At 42.4% G+C, this 22,056-nt stretch overlaps 1 protein-coding gene across 6 annotated transcripts in view; it reads left to right on the top strand.

Annotated features, from left to right (window-relative positions):
- Positions 1 to 22,056, top strand: part of acot7 (acyl-CoA thioesterase 7) — a 266,042-nt gene that overhangs the window by 224,265 nt on the left and 19,721 nt on the right. For all 6 annotated transcript variants that reach the window (XM_041207194.1, XM_041207193.1, XM_041207196.1 and 3 more), the window contains one exon: positions 3,431 to 3,615. In XM_041207194.1, coding sequence (XP_041063128.1) covers positions 3,431 to 3,615 — 185 coding nt within the window. The remainder of the gene's footprint in view (positions 1 to 3,430; positions 3,616 to 22,056) is intronic.

Raw genomic sequence — 22,056 nt, 5'->3', positions numbered from 1 at the left:
GGAAATGTTGTACCTTGTTGAAAAAAGTGTAGGTTTTTAACAGCGTAATAAGTTCATAATTACTGCTAAACCTCCTCACTGGCATTGAAAAGCTAACTTTATGTTTGTGCAATGTCAGATATTATGATAAAAAGTCACATGAATTTGAATTTTTTTGAACTTTATTTATGACATTTTAGCTTCAATCTTATGCCAATCCACACATTTATTTTGCTATCCGAAAAATTAAAGTAGAAGTGAAAAATAATCGGTGTTTATAGCTTATTGGTTTGCTGTCTGTGAGATTACTTTGATGTAATTGGATGCTTACCCTGCTTGCTGACATCAATGGTTCTGCATGCCTGGAGATCCCTTGACTTGGCACCAGATTTAAACTGCCTTCAGGAAAGGGGAAATCCATGCCACAGAGCTTGCTAGAATTTTGTGGTCAGTTGCCTTTGAGGTCAGCAGCAAGCACCTTTGCTTTACTGCTGACTGCAAAATCCAGCACATTGACTCCTGCTAATGCCCAGCTCCACACTTGCCCATGGGAAATCATTTTGGTTTTGGATGATAGCGTGAAAGGGGCAACATCCGCTCAGTTGCCCATTATACATCTCTCCAATTTTTCCATTTAATTTTCAATGTCAACATTCGTGAGCAAAATTATGGAAGGCCCCCATCATCAATTTAACTGTACCCAGAAGAAGCCACAGGTCTATCAAGAAAATAATATGAAAAATTGCAAGTCCTAACTCTTGAGTCTTCCATACCCCAACCAATTTAAAATGGTGTTGCTGGTGTTTCCTTTGGCATCACATTTTGTTCACTTCCGTTGTCTTGCTGACTGATAAGTGCTAATTAGGAAATCTATCACTGTGGATAAAAAGCTGCATTTCCTTTTTGCCTTGTTTTATTGGTGTTAACTTCATTTCAGTACCAATCTTTATTGATATACTGCTGCGGAAACATGAGAGGGTCAGAAATGAAAGGCTCCACTACCAGTCACAGAATCAAGGGCAGTGGCATTGTAGTTCTGTCTCTGAGCTGTGCTCACCATGGCTCAGTTGGCAGCACTCTCACTTCTTAGTCAGAAGGTTCAAGTCTCACTCCACTTCAGAACAAAATCCAGGCTAACATCTCAGTTCAATACTGATGGAATGTGGCACTGTCAGAGGTGCCATCTTCCAGATGAGACTTTACACCAAGGCCCTTTTTGCCCTCTAAAATGGGCCTAAAAGACATCATGGCACTATTGCAAAGAAGAGCTAAGAACCTTCCTTAGTGGCCAATATCGATCATTCAAACAACATCACGAAAACAGATTAACCGGTCATTATCTCACTGATGTTTGAGAGATCTTGGCAAATCGACTGTTGTCTTTCCTACATTATAACAGTGGACTACAGGTCAAAAGTGCTTTATTGGCTGCAAAGTGCCTTGGGATATACAGAGGTCATGAAAGTTGTTATATGAATTCAGATTTTTCTTTCACCTTTCATAAGATTCTATGCTGGCAGTAGAGCCTTTGCATTTTCAGTCCAAAACTGCAAAGTAGGTTTGTCAGACAATGCAGGCTTAATCCTGAAAGTAGGTAATGTCTTTGCAGCAAAATATGATGGATAGTTCAGAATTTGGTGACCTATGACCTGTGACTTATGCAGTGGTGTAATAGATGTTTTGGCCACTGGACATAAATAGCTTGGAAACTACACTTTAATGGTATACCAATGCAGCAACTTTTACACTACTTCTCAGCTCTACTCCCATCACTGTTCCTTTAGTTGTTGCATAAGCATGAATTCTGAATTAAAATTAGTTTTATACAGTTTTGTATGAAATTATTCTTTCAGCCTGTTCCCATGTGGTTACTGCTTCATTGATTGGTTTGCATCATTAAGAGTTTTATTGATTGTTGTCTCAAGACATTGTCAAATTCTGAAAATGCTGTTCCTGGGTGTTTGCACAATGCCAGAAAACCTGGCAACTATTGTATGGCTCATTCGTTCAGCGACTGATTTCTGTGATTCTCCAACATCGTGTCATGCATGCAACTCTAATGTTGTTGAATTATTTGAGTAGTTTGGGAATTCTGTCAACCAAGAGAACAAGAGTTTAAGTTAAAAAGAAGTAGATTTAGATGGGATGCATTGCTTCACTGGAAGGCTAGCTGATTATTGAATCTACCTATTGAGGGAGTTGCAGAGGCAAGAAGCTTAAATATCTTCAAGGCAAAATTGGACAAGTATCTTGAAGAGAAGTATATGATTGGTTCTAACAGCCAGACCTAATGCTTTACTCACCTCATACTCACATCAGGAGTGACTAATCAATGATCAAAATACAGCAAGCCCTGGCTGATTTCCGCCACCCACCACCACCACCCCAATGCCACCTGTAGAGAGCCACCTATTCTGTTTATCTTAGAATCACTCAACAGATCAGCAAACACAGACCGGGGAAATGGAACCCTTCTGAACTCTGTCTCAACAGCAGACTGGACAATGCACTTGAGAAAATATATGTTTAAACCAGAATGATCCCCTGAATATCCTTTTATCTGTTGGTACCTAGAACAGCACTTGCACTTCATTATTGTCTGCAGTGATGCATAATGATTCACTCTTCCTGTTCTAATCTTGACCAATACGGATGTTAACAATTCTAGTTTTTCATGTAAAATATTGATAATCTACTATTAAGCTGTGTGATTTAAAAATCTGTCTGAAGGCAGCAGATAATAGCCTTACATTTTTGATTAACAGAATTGAATCACCTCAGGTATGACACGCATCTACCCTGGATTTAGTATTTAATTTTATTTAATTGTAAATGATTGAATGTGTAACGACATGAGAGAGGTGACTTCCCTTGAAGCAGGGAAAAAGGTCAACAATCAAGGTTCTTATACCAATTGAGTATGTTGCATGAAAAGCAGTATTCCTTGTAGCCAATAACCATGTCAAGGGAAATATATTGGATTTCTGTGCAAGGAAGCAGAGCACAAGTGTCAGCTTGGCTCAGAAGTGACACTGTCACCTCTGAATCAGAAGTTTGTATTCAAGCCCCACTCCAGGGCTTAAGTACATAAATCTAGGCTGATACTTCAGTGGGCTACAGAGGTTGCTAGTTGTCAAGAGGTGCCCTTGTTTGGACAAGCTGTTAAATTGAGGCCCCCTTCACCTGATCAAGTAGATGTGAGAGACTTTTGAAGAAGAGCAGGGCGTTCTCCCAGTGTCTTGACCAACATTCATCCATCAACCTGCACTGTACAAAAAATTACCACGAATATAGGGACTGCACTTCAGTAAGAATTGATTGGCTGTCAATTGCGTTGGGATATCATGAGGATGTGAAATGCACCATAAATGCAAGTGCTCCTTTCATAGTCATTTCTCTGATTACAGAAGGTAATGTCTTCTTTCTAACCAGCGATATCTTCCCATTATAGGGTCTGTAATTACCGTGTCTGGTCGAATGACGTTTACCAGTAATAAATCCATGGAGATTGAAGTTTTTGTGGATATTGACCATGTCATGGAAAGTCCGAAAGGAAAGACTCCTGCCGCGACTGCGTTCTTCACTTATGTTTCCTTGGACAAGGAAGGAAAGGCACTTCCTATCCCTATGTTGAAGGTGAGAGTATGTATGCATTTGTGTTACCAGTTTTAACCTGTATGCAGGAATTCTTTTTCTACATGCTAAAAATCAATCCACAGCAAGCTGAGGGTTAATGTCATGTTATAAGCATAGCTGATTAATGTTAGTGCTAAAGTACATTTGAACATTTCCCTAAAGGAAGTCAGGTTTTACTCTCTTTGGCCGAGGATGACTGGGGTTCAGTAACTGGCCATTGCTGTTATCTGACCTCAGCCAAAGTAGCAGGAAAAGTGCTACAATTGGTCCTGGCATGTGGGCTAGAGAAGGAGAAAAAACAGCCAGGATGTCCTCTCCTGGTGACCGCCCAGTGACAGCTGCTGGAAAGTAGACACCAAGAGGAAGATTTGCTTTATGCACCAGTTACAGTGAAATTATGAACCTGTTTAGAAAGCAGAAATACCCTCTTTAAGTGATGACTATTCCTTCCCATGGTCTCTATCTGGGCTTGCAGATGAAGAGTAACCACTCAGAAGAGCATAGTCTCTCAGGTAAGGTACTGAAGAGCTGCTGAAACAGTAATTCAGAAATACTCAGCATCTTGAGGGAAGGCAATATCTGCGTAGATCAAAGCTTCTCCTTATCCTTCTTTTGTCGTGTCATTGTCAGACTGGCTGATGCATGGCTGCATTTGAAGTCCAAGGTAATCTAAACAGTAGAGGGAAAAGTGCTGCAAAGGCACAAAAATCCAAATCTGATTTTTTTTTAAATTTGGAGATCAAAGCCTTTTATTGATTCTCTGTCGTTTTTTAATTGTAAAAACTACTTTGGACTAAAATTATTAGGAAAAGCCTTTCCTGACACAGCACACTGTAATATGTGCTATTCATCATGGTGTGTTGGGGGAGGATAAGGAGAAGTGATTTTGTGTTGCTTATGTCCTAGAAATGAACAATAGAAATCACCACATTATCCTGTAAAAGGAATATTTTAAGTTCTCAGTTTCACTGGGGAGAGTGAATATCATTAGCAAGCACAATGCATTTGATTTATATAATAAGTGAGGATGCATTGCAGATAGAATAGCGAATAATTTTTGATAAGGTGGGGGAGAAATTGGCCAGCATCACATTGCAGATTTATCTCAATTTGTCAAGGCAGGAGGTGCCATGGGCAAAGCTGGAGAAAACAAAGTGGGCAGCGTGGGCTGTGCTAGTTGTCGCACGAGGCAGATCTCTTCCCAAGGAACCGACATAAACCTGCAAGTGGTGCTACACAAACAAATTTCTCTGAGATAGTACTTACAGAATAGAGGTAGAGGCAAAAAGAAAAGTCTTAAATGCTGGAAATACAGTTTCCAATTACATGAGTAATGAAAATACACAGCAAGTCACTCAGCATCTGAAAGGGAAAGGTAGGCCAGCATTTCAGGTAAGTTTTCAATCAGCCTCTAGAGATTCAACAAAGAATCGCAACTGCAACTTTAATGAATCTTTCACTTTCAATTATTGACCTGTGCTGCATATCCAGTGATTTTTGCCTTTACTTTAGAATCATAGATAATGGGAAATGAACGAAATGTAAGAGTGCGTTAGTTGAAAATGTCTATTTTTTGGCCAGTTGGATATCTGATATGCACGAAACCATGTCTCCAAACCAAACTACTGATAAGACCCCCACAGGTTGATTTCTAATTGCCTGATATGGAATGCATACTGTCTCCATGTAGGGATGCACCTCACTGACCTAGAATAATTTAGGCAGATCAACTGGCTTCCAGTGTACAAAGCTCTACAGCTAAAAACCGCTAGAGAGTACTGGGCAAGATCCCCAACCTGAAGTGAGTGGCATAGATGACTTTCAAAAGAGAGATGAGGAAAAAAGAATAGAAGGACATGCAGAGAGGGTTAAATGAAGTAGGGTGGGAGGAGAGTTGTGTGGCGCAAAAGCATCAGCAGAGACCAGTTGAGCCGAATGGCCTGTGCTGTTTCTTTGCTGTAAATTCTATGTAATCCTAGCTTGCCTAGTTAGGACCTTACCTGTTAAAGTGCTGGGTTGCATGGTAATCTGGAGTCAAGCATTAGAAGTCCCAGCTTCAATTGATAGGTCAGCACTTCCATTTTGCCAGTGAGCTAGGATGACTGGTCAACTGTCAAAAGCACCTTGGCATACTAGTGACTAGTTTGTCTTGGTTGCTAGTTATCTAAGCCTGCTACAGACTTGGTTCCAAACCCACATTATCAGATGTGCCATCTTAGTGCCAGCCCGGACCTAAAGAGGTAAGTAATTTATAGCAGAGTAATTTACATCAGAGTACAGGTAGGATTTTACTTTGGGACAAGCAAATGGTTGTTTTTGAACACAGGAATTATTCTGCTATGCTGTCCGTCTGACCATAATAAACCATAGTCTGCAAGGGACTGTCGGCATCTCTCTCTGTTAGAGAAAGCCAAGTGTATATAGCTTGAGGGGTGTCACTCTGCATCAAACATGGTTGACCAGGAATCTCTCATGCTCTTAATGCCTGCCAGTGGTTTGTTGGAAGGGTTAGCAGGTTGATTGTCAATAGTGATGAATTTCCAGTCAGTGGGGCTCTGTGCTCAGTTTCATTTTTGTGCACCCCGCACCCGCTCCCCCCACCTCCCCCCAACCAGTCACAACCCAAAACTATGGGGCCTTGGATATTTCACCGGCTTTATCACAGTCATGTAACTACTTTTGCACACAGAGAGTCGTCGCTGCTTCAAACTTTGCTCCAGGTTCTGTTGCATAGACACAAGCTTTTTTGTTTATTTTTAATAGACTGGTTTCATTTGTGATCTCGTTTTGCCTTGAAATGAATAGCTTGTCATATGCTCGATACCACAGAACAATAGCAAAAAGAAATCCGATTTTATTGCAATCAGATGTAATAAGATATAACACTGACGGAAAGCGTGAATGGCTGTATATTCCCCGACTTCTTTGAATGAATACTGCTAAAAGTGGCATTAAAATTAATATATTTCCTCATTTGACTTAGCTCAAGAAAATATTCAAGAACAACATTTTCAGATCTAATTTTGTTCATTTGTAACGTGTGCTGTCCATGTACTGTTCAATTTTTAATCAGGCTGTTACTTTTATCTTGGGAATATCGAATTGGTCCTTGGCAAATTGTGGAAGTGTTTCAAGTCAGTGGAAGAACTTTAACAAAAATAGCTAAACCTCTCAAGAATAATAAATCTTTAACATCAAAAACATCCCACAGCACGTTAAAGGTGGGGAAGATGATGGGAAAGGAGGGAGAAGGGATAGATATCAAGGAATAAAGAAAGGGGAAGCCAGATAGGTCGGAGAACTCCAAGGAGAGCTGAAAACTTGAATTCTGAGAAAGTTTTAAGTATAGAGAAAAAAATTAGGATGCGAAGGGATTTAGGGAGTAAATCCCAAAGAGTGAGGCTGAGACACTGAAACCTGTGTCACCGATGCGGTGGGGGGTGGTGGTGAGGTACAGACAATAAGAGCATTGTTTTGGGGGGATGGGGGTAGGGTCAGTGTTGCAGAAGGGAACATAAGGATGTCAGTATTGCAATGGTAGGTTGGGAAGGGGCCAGACTAGGAATTGAAACTAGACTGAGAAACTTCAATTCAATGGATTGGGTTCCTGAGGATTACAGGGATGCGCAGACGAACCTTAGTTCAGCTAACTGGCGATCAAATTTTGCACCTAAGACTAACCTCTATGGATTCACCAGGAATAAGATAATAATGGGGATTGATGGTGTTGTGCAGGTGGGAATGAATAGCCTTGGAAATGGGTAGATTGTGGGGTTTAAACTTGGCTCAGGATGGAACAAGTGGTTGTTACAGTGAAATGAGTTGGGAGTGAATCGTTGCAAAGGACAGGAGTTTTAGGTGGGGTGCCAAAAGCCGTTGGCTTCCATCATCCCCAGGTTCAGTTTGAGGAGGTTGATCGTCAGGTGTTGAGGATTTTCCCCTTGTCGGGTGGACCTGGGAGCAGCCACACAACGGTCCGCCAGCCATGATCAGGCCCCGACTGTAATTTCATGCTGGCTGGTCAATTAACGGCCAGCCAGTGTGAACCAAAGCGCTGCCTTGGTGGGGGGTGTGGGGGAGGAGGGCAAGAGTGCAAGTCAGCGCATACATGTGGGTGCGCTCAGTGAAAGTTCCCTGGAGGCACAGAGCTGCCTCAGGGAGCTGAAGATTTTAAACATTAAAAATAAGGATTTCAAAGATAAGGAAAACATGTCCCCTCATGTGGATCTGTCACATGAGCAGGGACATGTTAAAAATTAGTTTCAAAAATTTCTATTGGTTTTTTATTTCCTGTCGGAAACCTCATCCCACCCATGGATGTGGTTTTTTTTGGTTAAAAATGCAAAGGCTGCCTGGCCTATTCACCTCCCAACCGTAACGTTCGATGGGCAGCGAAAAATTCAATTTAATAAAGTGATTAAGGGCTTTAACAGGCTGCTTGTTGGTGGGAGCGCTGCCGCCTCTCGAGCATGCCCGCCGAGCAAAGTATCACGAGAGTGTGCGATGACATTGGGACGCTCGCCCGATGTCATCGCGCACTGTTTTACTCCTGTTCAGGCCGGGCACGCGCCCGCCTGATGAGGGAAAATTCTGCCCCAGATCTAAATTCAAGCAGGTAGTCCAGCAAAACGGAACTGATTGTGGGATTAATTGAGAAGAATGAATTACAATAATAGATTGCTGTTAATATGAATGAGAGCTGCTGAACATTGCTAACCATACCAGGTTAGTTTATACAAAGAAAGAACAGGAAAAAGCTGGAAATACTCAACAGATCAGGCAGCATTTGTGGACAAGCATGCCGGTTCTGTTTTGCTTTCCAGATTCTCAGCATCTGCAGTACTTCCTTAGTGCTTATTTTTAATTTTGCATTTATTCTAAACAAATTAAGTGAATGGTTTCATTTAAACCTTGTATTAAAATAAGGAGATTAGTGGAAACACGAGACCCAGGGGACTTTTACCAGTTTCCTAAAGATCAAAGACTGAATTTTGCCTTCGATCAAGCGGATTTAAGAGTTTCCTAACTGCCCAGGAGAGTTTTTGTATACAGCGAGCAGACACTTTAACGTCTCAGCCAAAAGTTGGCACTTCCAACAGTTCAGCACTCACCCATCATTTTGAGGGCCCCCTGTCATTTGGGGGTTCCGTGCCACAACACGGTGTGTTTCATTGTAAATCTGCCCCTGATTATCAGCTGTTTGGCCACATTATGAATGCTTCTTTCGTGCCCAACAAGTAATGGGGCTTGATTTTACGCCCCCCACCCCCCCCCCCCCCCCCCCCCCCCCCGGACCCCATTGGGCATGTTTTTGGTGGGGGCGGGGCATATAAAATCTGACTAGTGACCCCCCTGCACCACCCCCCCCCCAACATTGCCTGCCTGCCCAGCCCCAGCCCAGTCCCCAAAAAATGGTAGGCAGGCAGACAGGCGCCAAAATGGACAGTCCACCCACCATTTAAAAAAAAATTAACTGGCAGTTGAGATTGTTAACAAGCCAATTGGCCCGAGTGCTCCGCCCATGCCATAATACAGTTGGCATAAGCAGTCAGGCAGGAGTGGGCTGGCCATTTTTTTAACCCAACTGGTTAAGGAAGCGGGATACATCATTCAGGGAGTTGCCCGGTGCACCTCGGGGGGACCCCCACCCCAAGGTGATAGCCCGCAACTTTGTATCTCCCCACCTGACCTCCAAAACTCATCCCCCCAGTCCCCCTCGCTCCCCTTCCTCCCTAAGGTGCCACATTCCTTCCCGCCCTAAAAACCCAGAACTTAACCTTATTCTGGGATCCATTGCTGATCTTCCCAGGGCCTGCTTGTTTTCCCAGCAGCAACCCCCACCCCCCCACCCCTGTAAAGTTCAGCCCCTGAAGTGAGACTTGGACCTGGAGCTTCTGGCTCAGAGGCAGGGGCATTTATCTACAGAGCCACAAGACTTTCCCTGCTATATAGTACAAATCATTAAATAATTTATTTACAATTCCTGATGAGTTAGGAATTAATATTATCTCTTTTAGACAGGTATTAGGCTATTTTCTTCAGTATGAGTGAGGTGAGATAGACTTTTGGAAGATTCGTAAATCCGGTATTTACTGATGGTGAGCACATGCAGCAATCTGTAGTCGTGTAACTGCTGTGACTGCTTTTGAGTAAATAAATAAAACAACAGCTGCTCCATCATTTTACTTAGTAGGGCTAATACCCATGTATCCCCATTCCCATCGCGGAACCTTGCTCCAAGCGTGCGTGAGTTGGAAAATTGAAGATACATTGTCCTATATCTACTACAGTGCTGCTATTAGTGAGGCTTTGCACAGGACAGACCATCTCAGAATTACCTTTGGTGGTACATGACCTACCCAGTGTAATGCTAAGCTAAACAGACCAGGGGAATCCAATGTTCAAGCCTTTCTGTACTGTATCTGGTAAACAGTTAGTTCCTGGGCCATGCCAGTACTGTTCATAGCCAGCTATTAGGGGCATGGGGAAACAGTTTGATAGAGGCTCTGGATGTTATACTTTTCTTTGGGGCAGAACTCGTTCCAAGGACAATGCTGCACCACAACAGATGCAAGAGACCTTAATGTGGCAGGTCCCCAAAAGTGTCATCAAAACACGTTTGCATGGTGGGGCGGTGGGGAGTGTCGGCAAGCCAACAGTGGCCCTAGTGAGGAAAATCCTGGTCAGGCCTTCCTACCTGAATTTTCTATCCTTCTCAATCATGATCTGGCCTGATTGTGGATGGAATCGCAGAGGTGAATCCAGCCCCCTTCGCCCTGTGCCTGGCCTTCGCCCGATGTTTCCAAATGCTCAAAAGACCATGACTGATTTTAGATGCTCAGAGGAGTGGATAAGATCCACATTCCATCATTCAGTGGTCCTGTATGTTTGTGTTCCCAACTCAACACCACAGTGTAGCCACCATTTCTCAAATACCAAACTCTGCTTGCAGAACATTTTGAACCATATTTTTGGACAAGCACCAAACATAGTTTTTAATACAATTTGAAATCAAATCATTGAGTGATTTGGATCCATATGAGAAAGCTAAATAATATTCGTCAGATAGGTTGCTGGCATGCAGTTCAACTTGTACCCACACAACTCATTAGTTTATATCTACAAGACAAACAGGCTGAGCAATGACAGCTGCATTCAAGACTGACTTCAACTGGCCTCCCAAATACAGATTCAAGCCCAAATGGGTGATGTATTTCTGTCAGATGACAAATATGGGCTGGTGGTACGAGACTAGACAACAGAAAGTGACTGTCTGTTAACAAGGAAATATGATGAGGTTAACAGTGCCAATTTTTTTGACAGTGTAGAAAAATATGGTACTGGAATCACAAAGCCTCTAAAGTGCCTATTTGTTGCTTCACATTTGTTACAATCTGCCTCTTACGTCACTCACTTTATCCCTTGTTTCCTCTTGCAACTTGCACCTAATAGATCACCAGTATTGCTCATGGTTTCAAAGCAGTGGGGGAAAAGTGATACAGCCTGATTTTATTCAAGATGTAAACCCACTGTCACAATTTATTTATCCCTTCATCTTAAAACACTGTCCACACTGTCTGTTTTCCTCCTAATCTGAGCTCATTATTCTCCCAGCAGTAACCTTGGCCTTCAGGGAACAAGTGGTATTTGTAGCTTAAGTAAAAAAAAACATATTTGATGGTTGGGCAGGAGAGAAATGGTATCCTTATTGATGTGCTAAAATAGGAACATAACCTTGCCCAATGGTTATAAATAGCACTGTGGTCTTTCTGATTTATATAAATAGTACTGCTGCCTCTGTATCTTATATAAATAGCACTTTACTAAGCCACTTTTTTAGCTGTCTTCAGGTGACTTTGAGGTTATTTTTAAATCCATCTCCACACTGAGTGACTAAGAGGGAGACGGTAGAAGATAACAGAAATGGTGCTTTTACTGTTCATCCCTGGGTAAGTTGTCTTGTTGCCATATGGTAGGAATGTCTTCATTTTCTTTACATCCATTGCCATTTACCAGAACATTCATTGCCAGCTTCTGAGCTGAACATTTGATGCCTACCTGTTTACAAAATGTACTTGATCAACATCAGAAACTTTACTATATCAGTTTTTTCCCAGAAGTGATATTTGTGTTCTGTTTTTGAAGTAAAGTTACTGGTTTTGTACAAAAGGCCATCAGAACCTGAAGCAAAAGGATTAATATCTCTGGGGAGATCTTTCATCCTAACTGCAACAGGGAGTTCGAAGGAGCTTTCCTTTTAGAGAGAAACCCTATGCTCTTTTAAGCTTGTATTTAAAGAATATAAACCCCAGAATTTCAGGGTGTTGGCCCCTCACCACAAGGTCAGCTGAGCTGACTGCCACAACCCCCATATGGGTCAGCCTGCAGCTAATGTCACAAACACCCTCCCATACTCAGGATTGGTTCATTTGTAAGATTGCGGTGGGTGCATCACATCTGCAGGGATGCATCAGCAGTGATGGTGGGACACTACCCAGTCACTTCGACAGGAACCTATAAAGAGCTGAGAGAAAGAGCCAAGGCCACTGAATATTTTGCTCCAAATGAGAACTATTTGGGTGCATTTGAAAGTATGTGATGCCGGATTTTCTGGGCCGTCCTTTGGTCTCAGCGTATCGTGCAACAGCTCTCAGAAATTTACAGTTGTCATTACAGTGCAGCAGAAAGTCAGTACATGGGGCTTCTGCCTCAAATTCTGAGGTCCGAGGCAGAAATTTCCCTTTCCACCCTCTTGGGCCCAAGGAATGCCTGGGCTGTATTGTATACTCGATCATCAGTGGTAGGAATTGAACCACCATTTTCTGAAACATTTGGTAACTGGATGTTTGTTTCAATCCGCCAAGAACATTTCATGCATGCCAAGTTTTTTTGAAAACATTTGTTGCTTTTACAAGGTGAGAGCATGCCTCCCTATTGTCTTCAAATCAAAAGAACAAACTTTCTGTAGCAGCTTTCTCATCTTCATGAGGTCTCAAAGTGCTTCACGACCAATCAATTACTCCTTGAAGTGTTATGTAGGCAGACAGGGCAGTTAATTTAGTCTCTTAAAACAAGGTCCTAAAACACCAAATGAGATGAATGACCAGCTAATCTGTTTTGGTGGTGTTGGATGAGGGGTAAATGTTGACAAAGGCACTAGAAGAATTCCTTTACTTTTACAGATTTTTGTGTCCACCAGAACAAGCAAATAGAACTTTGATTCAATGTGCCACCTAGAAGACATCACTTCTGACAATGCAGCATTCTCTCACTGCAATATCATGTCAGATTAGATTATGATTTGGGGTGGGCTTGAATCCAGGACTTTATGTTACCAATTGAGCCAAGCTAACAGCTACCTACAACTAACCACATTTCTCTCAATTTGAATCGATCTTTTATCAGCAGTTTAGATCCTATTAGCCATATTCTTCTGCTGGTTATCTAATTCAGTTTTTTTGATACATTTAATAAATCAATTCTTTCTTGAAGATCATCCAAGATCTCACTCATATCACAGATTTTCTGAATGATCTAGACTGAACAGTCTTACCACTGCTTTTAATAAACCACTCACGTAATTCTGTGTGAATGAGATGGAAGAAAGTACATTCCCTTTGCACACTCCACAACTATAAGAAATCATACTCTCAGAACAAAATGGAGAGCTCAGGATATAAATGGATGCCATTATTTCACAAGCATCCTGTGGACACCTTGGAAGGACTGAGGTTAAAACAGAAGTTTACATTTCATTTGAACAACATTCACAATAAAAGCCTGAGAATAGAAGATTTTTAAATAATTTAAAAATAATGAATTATTTATTGCAAATCAGGATTAGTAGCTGGTAAAAAGAACCACTGAACTATTCCCCAAGTGCTGCTAAGTGCTGTAATTCTAAAATGCAGCAATGTTTGTTCCAGAGATTGTGAGAAACTGACAGAATTGCATTCACATGCAACATGGGCACTTTCCAACTGGACTCATTGAGCACCAGGAATAGCAGCCTTGGCTGCTTATTCTTCTCTCTCTGGGGTCAGGCACAGACAGGGCTTAATTTTCAATTTGAGATCAGGAATATGAGCTGCATCTGCCTTGCTCAACACGAACCAATCTTCAAACATATATGCCCTAATTGGGCCGGAGGCAAGCTTGCCGTTAGTGGCGCTGATCCTCACCAGGAGGGGGGAGCTGCCTGCAGATCATGAGTGGCAAAGGCAGACCTCAACCATGATGTGGCCTTCCCTCTGTTTTGCAGAGGAGAGGAGCCATTGGCTTAGAGATCCAGCAGCCTCATGGTGCACAAAAGTGGCCAAATGGCCAGATTGAAGGTACTGTGCACGATCTGGCAAGATCCCCCAACTCCCGAAAGCTTTCAACATAAAAGAAAGACATTTTATTTCTGCCCACATTGAACCAGACAGTTGTGCACTAACATGCACCAAACTGTTAGAGTTTGGCACTTACCCATTGAAAATCTCCTCTAGGCCCTCACTGACCTCTTAACAAGCTGCTCAAGGTGCTGAATGGGCAGTTAACTGGAAAAATGAGTGAATTCCACATTCCACCCCAATGCCCCATCCCAGCTCCCTTTGAGAATCATGTTGCATTCCAGACGTAGCAGGATGCAGTGTCACTCACTGGGAATGCGATTTTCAGATCCTGCCTGCAGTCATTCCCGCCTCAACCAGCAGCTGAAAATCCAACCCGTGGATGTGGAATTACCCCAGATCTGCGCCTGCCCTGCCACTAGTGGTCTTGCAATTCGAACAAAGTTCCTTATAGCTGCAGAGCCACAGCAGCCCTGAGGAAATTCTGGATGATAAACTACAACTGACATTTGTTTTTTTTATTTGAGAAAACTAGGGAAAAGGCCAAAACTTGATGGGCTTAATAGAAGAATGAAATAGAGCTGAGATAACATCAAGGTGCATTGGTTAAATGACATCAATCTTGGCTCTGCATTATATATTGTATAACTTACACTGCAGGAGAAGAAAAAATTAAGGGAACTGAGGACATTTTAAGGTCATGGTGAAAAATGAGTCAGAGAAGGAAATAATGCAATGAATCTTCATTTCAAAATAGTGAGGCTGAAGGATATAGTCATGAGTCAACAAAAATGTGACTAATGTTTAAAAATGCTAAACATCTACCTCCATTGTAACCCAGTTCTTCTCAGTCACATACTCACTCTATAGCCAAATCAATTGGGATGGCTAATATGCACATGTTTTAATAGTCCCTGTTGCCTCAGCTTTATTTGTCTCTGTCCCACTGTGATGCAGATTCAACCGTCCAGATTGACAAAACTGTGTACTCAACCACTGTGTTCAAGTCAACTTCCCATCCATTGTTCCATTGTTGCATTTTTTGGCATGCACCATATAAATATAGCAATGATGTAGGAATTGCACACTGAAATATATTCAGTAATTTACATTTTCAGTAGTAAGACTTACTTAGACTTAGTTTTTCCGGTCCCATGTGGGACAATGGGCAGCCACCAGCCCTGGTTCATCACAGTTTTGTTTGCTTCAGCCCAGGTGGTGTGCCCCTCTTGAAGATCCTCTTTAAATGTAGTTCTCCAGGTCTTCTTTGGCCGGCCTCGTCATCTTTTTCCATTTGGTGGTGTCCATTCTACTGTCACTCTGGGAGGTGAAATACATGACGACCAGCCTCATTCATCTCTCTGTCATGATATACCACTGGCGCTTCTGACCAGTTCTCTGTAGCACTTCTTCGTTGGTGAAGTTGTCCATCCATGTGATGCACAATCGTAAAAGAAGACCAACTTACGTGACATCTTTCCCGTTCTCTTCCATGTTCCACTGGCGCAGATTGCAGTTAGTACAACTATGGATGTGGAGAATTGCAACTTCAAGGCCATGTTGATGGTGTTGAATGTCCAGACTGTGTAGAGCCACTGGAAGGCTGATGCTGCTTTGCCAATTCTTGTTGATCTTTGCATTACCGTCCCTGGAGATGGGGGAAGTAGTCAATGTCCTTGATGTTCTGTTGCCCAATGGTGATGAGAGGGCCTTGTTGCCATACAGCCATCACTGTCTTGGTCTTCTCACAGTGGATGCATTGGCCAACCTTGGCACTGCAACTCTCAAATCTGGTGGTTTGGAGCGGCTTTGGCCAGCAAGGCAACATCAGATGCGAAATCCAGGTTTGTCAACCGGTGGTGTTGCCAGGTGGTGCAAAAGTCTGCACCCACCATCGGCTTCCTCATGATGAAATCAGTAACCAAGAGGAAAAGGAATGGGGAGAGTATGCGGCCTTGCTGTATTCCTGTGGTGATGTTGAAAGCGTCCATGGTACTCATGCTGGTCTTGACACAGCAGCTGGAGCATTAAAAATGTTAATATACCTCTTCAGGATGTGGTACTGTCTTGTGATGTACCAGAGTGACTGCTAATGGATGCTATCAAATGCGTTCTTGAAATCCATGAAGTTGATAACAATTGGCTTCTGATACTCCAGACTCTGTTCTATGATGTCCCTGAGTATAACGATCTGCTTGTAGCATGATCTGCCACCCTGGAAACCTGCCTATTCTTCGCAAAGGATACTGTCCACTTCTGCTTTCAGTCATGATGAGGACCTTGCCAGGTATTGACAGCAGTGTTATGCCCTCAAGTTGTTGCAGTCGCTGAGGTTCCCTCTTTTTGGCAGCTTGAAGATTATTCCTCACCTCCAGTCACTGGGATGTCTTCTGCAATCCAGATCTTGTTGAACAGGACCATGCGCTCTGTTTTGATGGTGTTCTTGTCATGTTTCAATACTTCTGCTGATATCTTGTCGATCCTAGGTGCCTCATTGTTCTTCAGGCTCTTGATGGGTCTTTGAACTTCTGATCTGGCAATTTCTCCCAGGCTGATGTTCAACTGCTGAGGTGCGGTGCTGTGGATGAACTCAAGCATGGAGCTGGGGTGGGCTGGTTGAGGATCTACTGAAAGCGTTCCACCCACCTCACCTCCTGCTCCTCATCCATCAGAAGCATCTGACCATCCTTGCCCTTGATTGATACAGTGTTATTGCTTCCTGTACCAGTCAATTCCTGTAGGATCCTGTAAGTGTCTTGGAGTCGCTCCAGTTTGCTGCTTCTTGTGCCTCCCTGCCTTTTAACTCTATTCATCCTTGTTTGTCTCTCCTACGGCTCTTCTTCACTGCTTTATCCAGTTTTCTATACTTCTCATCATTTTCTAGGCTTTGTTCAATGTTCATTCCTGGTTCCTCTTGCTCTTCACCAGCTTTCTTTCATTAATCAACTTCCACATTGGGTCAGTGATCTATCGTTCTTCTTTGGGTCCTCTCCTCCGCCCAATGGTGACTTCCACTCTCTTTTTAATCTCCTTTTGGAAATCCCCCACTGTTCCTCAATGTTGCCTGGGCCAGCTGAAAACTGTCCAACAAGTCCTGTGTTCCTATGTCGTGCCCTCTCTGCTGATTCCTCATCCTTCAGTTTCTCTGCTGCAAATGGCCTGACTCTGCTGAAGCCAATTCTGAGTCCTGGTTGGAAAAGGAGGATAGTTTGTCTTGGAGCTAGTACCCTCACCCTGTAAAAACCCAGCACCACTACAAAAACAGCAAGGAGTAGCCATACAGGCAAATCCTGACAAAGAAAGGACAGCACGTCCAAAGTTGTACGTGATGGGATTGGATGAAAGTCGAAAAGAGATCCAATCCTTGGCAAGCCCAACCTTCAATGCTAAACCCATCATCAGAATCGGCACTTGGAACGTCCGAACACTCTTCCAGTGTGGGAAGGTGTCCTAGGTGCTGCAAGAAATGAGAACGTATCGACTTGACATCTTAGCATCAGCAGGATATGGTGGACAGGCCAAGGGCAAATTAGCAAAGAGGGCATGAGGATTCTGTTTTCCAGGCAAGAAGAACAACACATCCATGGAGTTGGTCTTGTACTCAACAGTTGTTCAGCACAAATGTTAGTGGGATTGAAACCAGTAAACCTTCACATCATCACCACCATATTCCATACAAGGCAGACCAAAGTCACTGTCGTGCAAGTTTATGCACCATTAGAGAAGGGCACAAAGATGAACTCTACCACCAATCGCAGGACAAGCTATGGCACCAAGTTACCGATCAGTGACCTCCATGCAAGCTCAGTGGTAACTGGAGAGGACTGAGCGGTATGATTGAACTCCATGGGTCAACGGAAATGTGAGTGTCTGCTGGCCTTCTGCAACAGCAATGGCCTCAGTGTTGGGAATACCTTCTTCAAACACAAGGACATCCACAAAAAGACATGAAGGTCTCCAGATGGTAAAACCTTGAACAAGATTGACTATATATGCATCAGCAGCAAATGGAGGAAATCCCACAAGATGTCCGGGACATGTCGAGGTGCTGATGTAGAATCTGATCACCACTTTGTGTTAGGCAAGATCCACCTGAAGCTAAAGAAGGCAACAACCATGAAGTCAACAGTAAGAACAGAATTCAAAACTAATATATTGAGACTGGATTAAAAAGTCTTGTGTTCCTGAGGCCTTTAACCCTGCGATTGTTAGAAGCCCATTGACATTTCGTATTCTCTGAAACGGCCACTTAAAAATTATCTGCGGACACCATGGCAATTATCCTATAAAATTGATACAGTTATCTGTCAATAATAACTAAATTTATTCATTATTAAGTTAAAATATTTTAAATAAAATAGTTCCAAAATGATTACTACTTTACTGCCTGTTTTTCCTTCTCCTTTCCCATTCTCTGTTTTAACTGTTGCAGTATCATTTTTCTGTATTGCATTCTTTTAAACATTTCCTGATATTTTCTTGGTTTGGAGAAGCATATTTGTTTTCCTATATTCTGTCTAGTCCACCATGGAGCTAGATCTACATCATTAAAACTAGTTCTCAGACTGCCTGAAAACCCCTCTTTCATTTGCCAGCTGGGATGTGGACTATTGAAAATTTGGGTGAGAGGGATCCGGTCAAATGACACTGTGTCCCCTGAGATATCAGCAATGAAGGTGCATCAATAAAGAGTTATCATGATGGCAATAACCCAAGGGTTTTGATTTGTGAACTAAATAGGTTTAGGTAGTCTACATTTCTGCAGATTTGAGTTTGAGGCATAAGATTTCTTGTTGACACTAATTGAACAGTCAAGCAACACAAAGGTAGCAGCTGTGAAAAACGGAGGTGTCAAACTAGTGCAGTAGGGAGCATTGCTCTGAGGGCAAGGCCATATTGAGTTTGCTTTCTGCGTGATGTCCTGTTTGATACTATCACAAATGGCAAACGAAGAAACCATTTCATTCCACAACCCTGTCAGTTATCTTCACAAACAAAACACAGAATAAATAAAGAATTTTAATTTCAAAAACAATTTTTTAAAAAAATCTTTGATATTTGAGTCTGCTGCTTTATCCTAAATTTACGTTAAAAACTTTTGCAAACCTTTTGACAAAAATATTCCTTCAGGAAGTCATTAGCTGAGCTCTGCTTTTGCCTTGTAATATTATCTGTTCATTGTAAAATCAATGCTGCACACACATCAATGTGGCATTCACTGATAAAGAATGAGGAATTGCAATTAATTTTTTTTTCGTAACTGCAACTCAATATTTTGTTAACCAAGAGTCACCAGCAGCTCCTCCTTTACCTGGAAATTACAATGTGAGACAATAGTGCATATTTGACAAATCTTTGTCTGCCATTTTAGCGAGGTTAATCCATTTATTTTAAACAGCTTAATGTTTTCCATAAAAGAGTTGACAAAGGAGTTTCATACAAACATGTTAAATATTCCAATGTTATTATGTTTCAGTGTAATTTTCATGGTCATTTGTACTCAGAATTTTGAATACTGTTTAAGAGAAAATTACGTTTATTCTCACTAGGACCTTGCACTGTATTTTCTGTTTCCTTGAACACATTTTCCTTGTGGTATCGGTATAAGTCACATAAATTGAAAAACTTCCTGACTGCATGTTCTTAAATGTGCTGGCACAGAATTTTGGGTGCATTTTGGCAACTACGCCGCTGAGTGTGGACTTTAGTTTTCTCTGACGGTTTTATGAAGATGAAATTACAATCAAGTTCTGATGCAAACTCATTATCATAACTCTGAATGTAAAATCTCCCTTGAATCAGCACAATCAAGCAGAGTAATTAATTTCTGACTGGAACATCACAAAGAGAAGGATTGCCAATTCTTCAACCAACTGATTTAATGCCCTTGGCCTCAATCTTTAACGGTACAACCCAATACTCCAGTTCTCTTTTTCATGTTGCTTATTGTTGTTTAAAGATCTGTTAAAGAATTGAATGGTCAGGTCAAATAGACATCAGTGACCATCTGTACCGTACTAATGTATCCTGGGCTCTACCAAATATATGTACAGATCTGTACAGTTTCCTGACCACTCCTAAGTATCTGTATGGGTCTGTGTAGTTTTTCAGTCACTCTCTATAGTGGGCTGCTGTATTTAATAGGCCTTGGTCATGTAAACGAGTGGCCTAACAGTACTTTAAGGACACAAAAACAAAAATTGCTAGAAAAACTCAGCAAGCCTGATAGCATCTGTGGAGAGAAAGACAGAGTTAACGTTTTGTGTCCGTATGACTCTTCTTCAGAATGAAAGAGAAGTAAAAATGTGGTGAAGTATATACTGTTTAAGGGGGTGGGACAGGTGAAGCTAAAAAGAAAGCTGGTGATAGGTGAGGCAAAGGAGACATTGCAAAAGATGTCATAAACAAAAGGTCGAAGGGTTGTTGATAGTGGTGATACTGGCTAAAGGAGGTGCTAATGGTGACATTAAGAGTAGGATGAGCCAGTGACAGATGGCCCGAGTGGGGGTGGAGGGAGGGGACGGTGTGGGAGCAAAGATTGAAATAGGCTAAAAGGTGGGGATAAAATAATAAATTTTAATAATAATAATGGGAATAGGCAGGGGAAAAATATATACATATAAATTAAAAAATAAATATTTGAAAAAGGGGGGATCAAAAAGGGGGAGAATGGAAGAGAGAGTTCATGATCTGAAGTTGTGGAACTCAATGTTAAGTCTGGAAGGCTGTAAAATGCCTAAACGGAAGATGAGATGCTGTTCCTCCAGTTTGCGTTGAGCTTCATTGGAACATTGCAGCAGGCCAAGGACAGACATGTAGGCATGAGAGCAGGATGGTGTGTTGAAATGGCAAGCGACAGGGAGGTCTGGGTAATGCTTGCTGACAGACCGATGGTGTTCCGAAAAGCGGTCACCCAGTCTGTGCTTGGTCCCTCCAATGTAGAGGAGACCACAATGGGAGCAGTGAATGCAGTAGATCAAATTGAGGGAAGTGCTGCTTCACTTGAAGTAGTGTTTGGGCCCTTGGATGGTGAGGAGAGGGGAAGTGGAGGGGCAGGTGTTGCATCTTCTGCGATTGCATGGGAAGGTGCTGTGGGAGGGGGTTGAGGTGTAGGGGCAGTGAAGGAGTGGACCAGGGTGCTCCAGAGGGATCAGTCCCTACGGAACGCTGACGGGGGGCAAAGGAAAGATGTGTAGTTGGTGGGAAGATGTGTAGTACTTTAGGAAACACTTTGCTGAAAGAAGTGTACAATGAATGGAACAGGCATCGAGACCGGCTCAGAATTCTACAGCAGTCCTGGGGACCGCCAACTGAAGGATGGTTCTTTCAAATGGAAACCATCTTGAGGAACCAGGAGAATAAGAGTGTTCCCCCATTCCTGACTCGATCACTCCCCCAAACTCCCCCCACCCTCCCGAGCCCCGATCGCCTTTTTCACCCCTCTCCTGGGACTTACCTGAAGCTGCTAGTGCTACTGAAAAGGTTAATGGCCCAAATTTTATTTTCCCATCAGGCAGAGCTGCCTGTAGAGTGCTACACTTTGTCCCAATTATGTGGCTAAGGCCCAAGGACCAAGTCCTGGTGATCCTCAGGTTCAGGTGTGTGCTGTCTTCGCAGTGATCTTTTATGCCCACATGTGAAGGCAGATAAAATACAGAAGCTCTCTCAGTGCAATTCTCCCTCAGTACTGCACTGGATTTTGTGAAGTTAAAAACCATGAGTGCTGAATCTGGAGAAAAGAGCTTCTAATGGATATCCATCTTCCTAAAGCCCCATGATCAATAATGGAGTACTTCTGATCTGTATCAGGTGTAGCAGAGATAGCAATGCGTTTAGTTGTATGTAGAGATGGTGTCAGCAAAACCACAATCACTATGAAATTGCCATGGGAAAGGAAGTCATAGTGGCCTGCATTGTTTGGATAAGATATTAGGCCCAGCCAGGTGGGAAAATACAATTTTAGCAATAAACTAAAAAGCCATAGTTTTAGTTAAACCTCCCGAAGAGGTGAATACTCCCATCATGTCATTCATTAATATAAATCTGAATATCACTGCTTTTCACACTCTGTGCATTGATCCTGGAATCTCACTGTCTTTCACAGTTA

The sequence above is a fragment of the Carcharodon carcharias genome, chromosome 15 (assembly GCF_017639515.1).
Source record: "Carcharodon carcharias isolate sCarCar2 chromosome 15, sCarCar2.pri, whole genome shotgun sequence".
In the NCBI taxonomy this organism is placed as follows: Eukaryota; Metazoa; Chordata; class Chondrichthyes; order Lamniformes; family Lamnidae; genus Carcharodon; species Carcharodon carcharias.
This window is presented reverse-complemented; position numbering and strand designations above follow the sequence as displayed.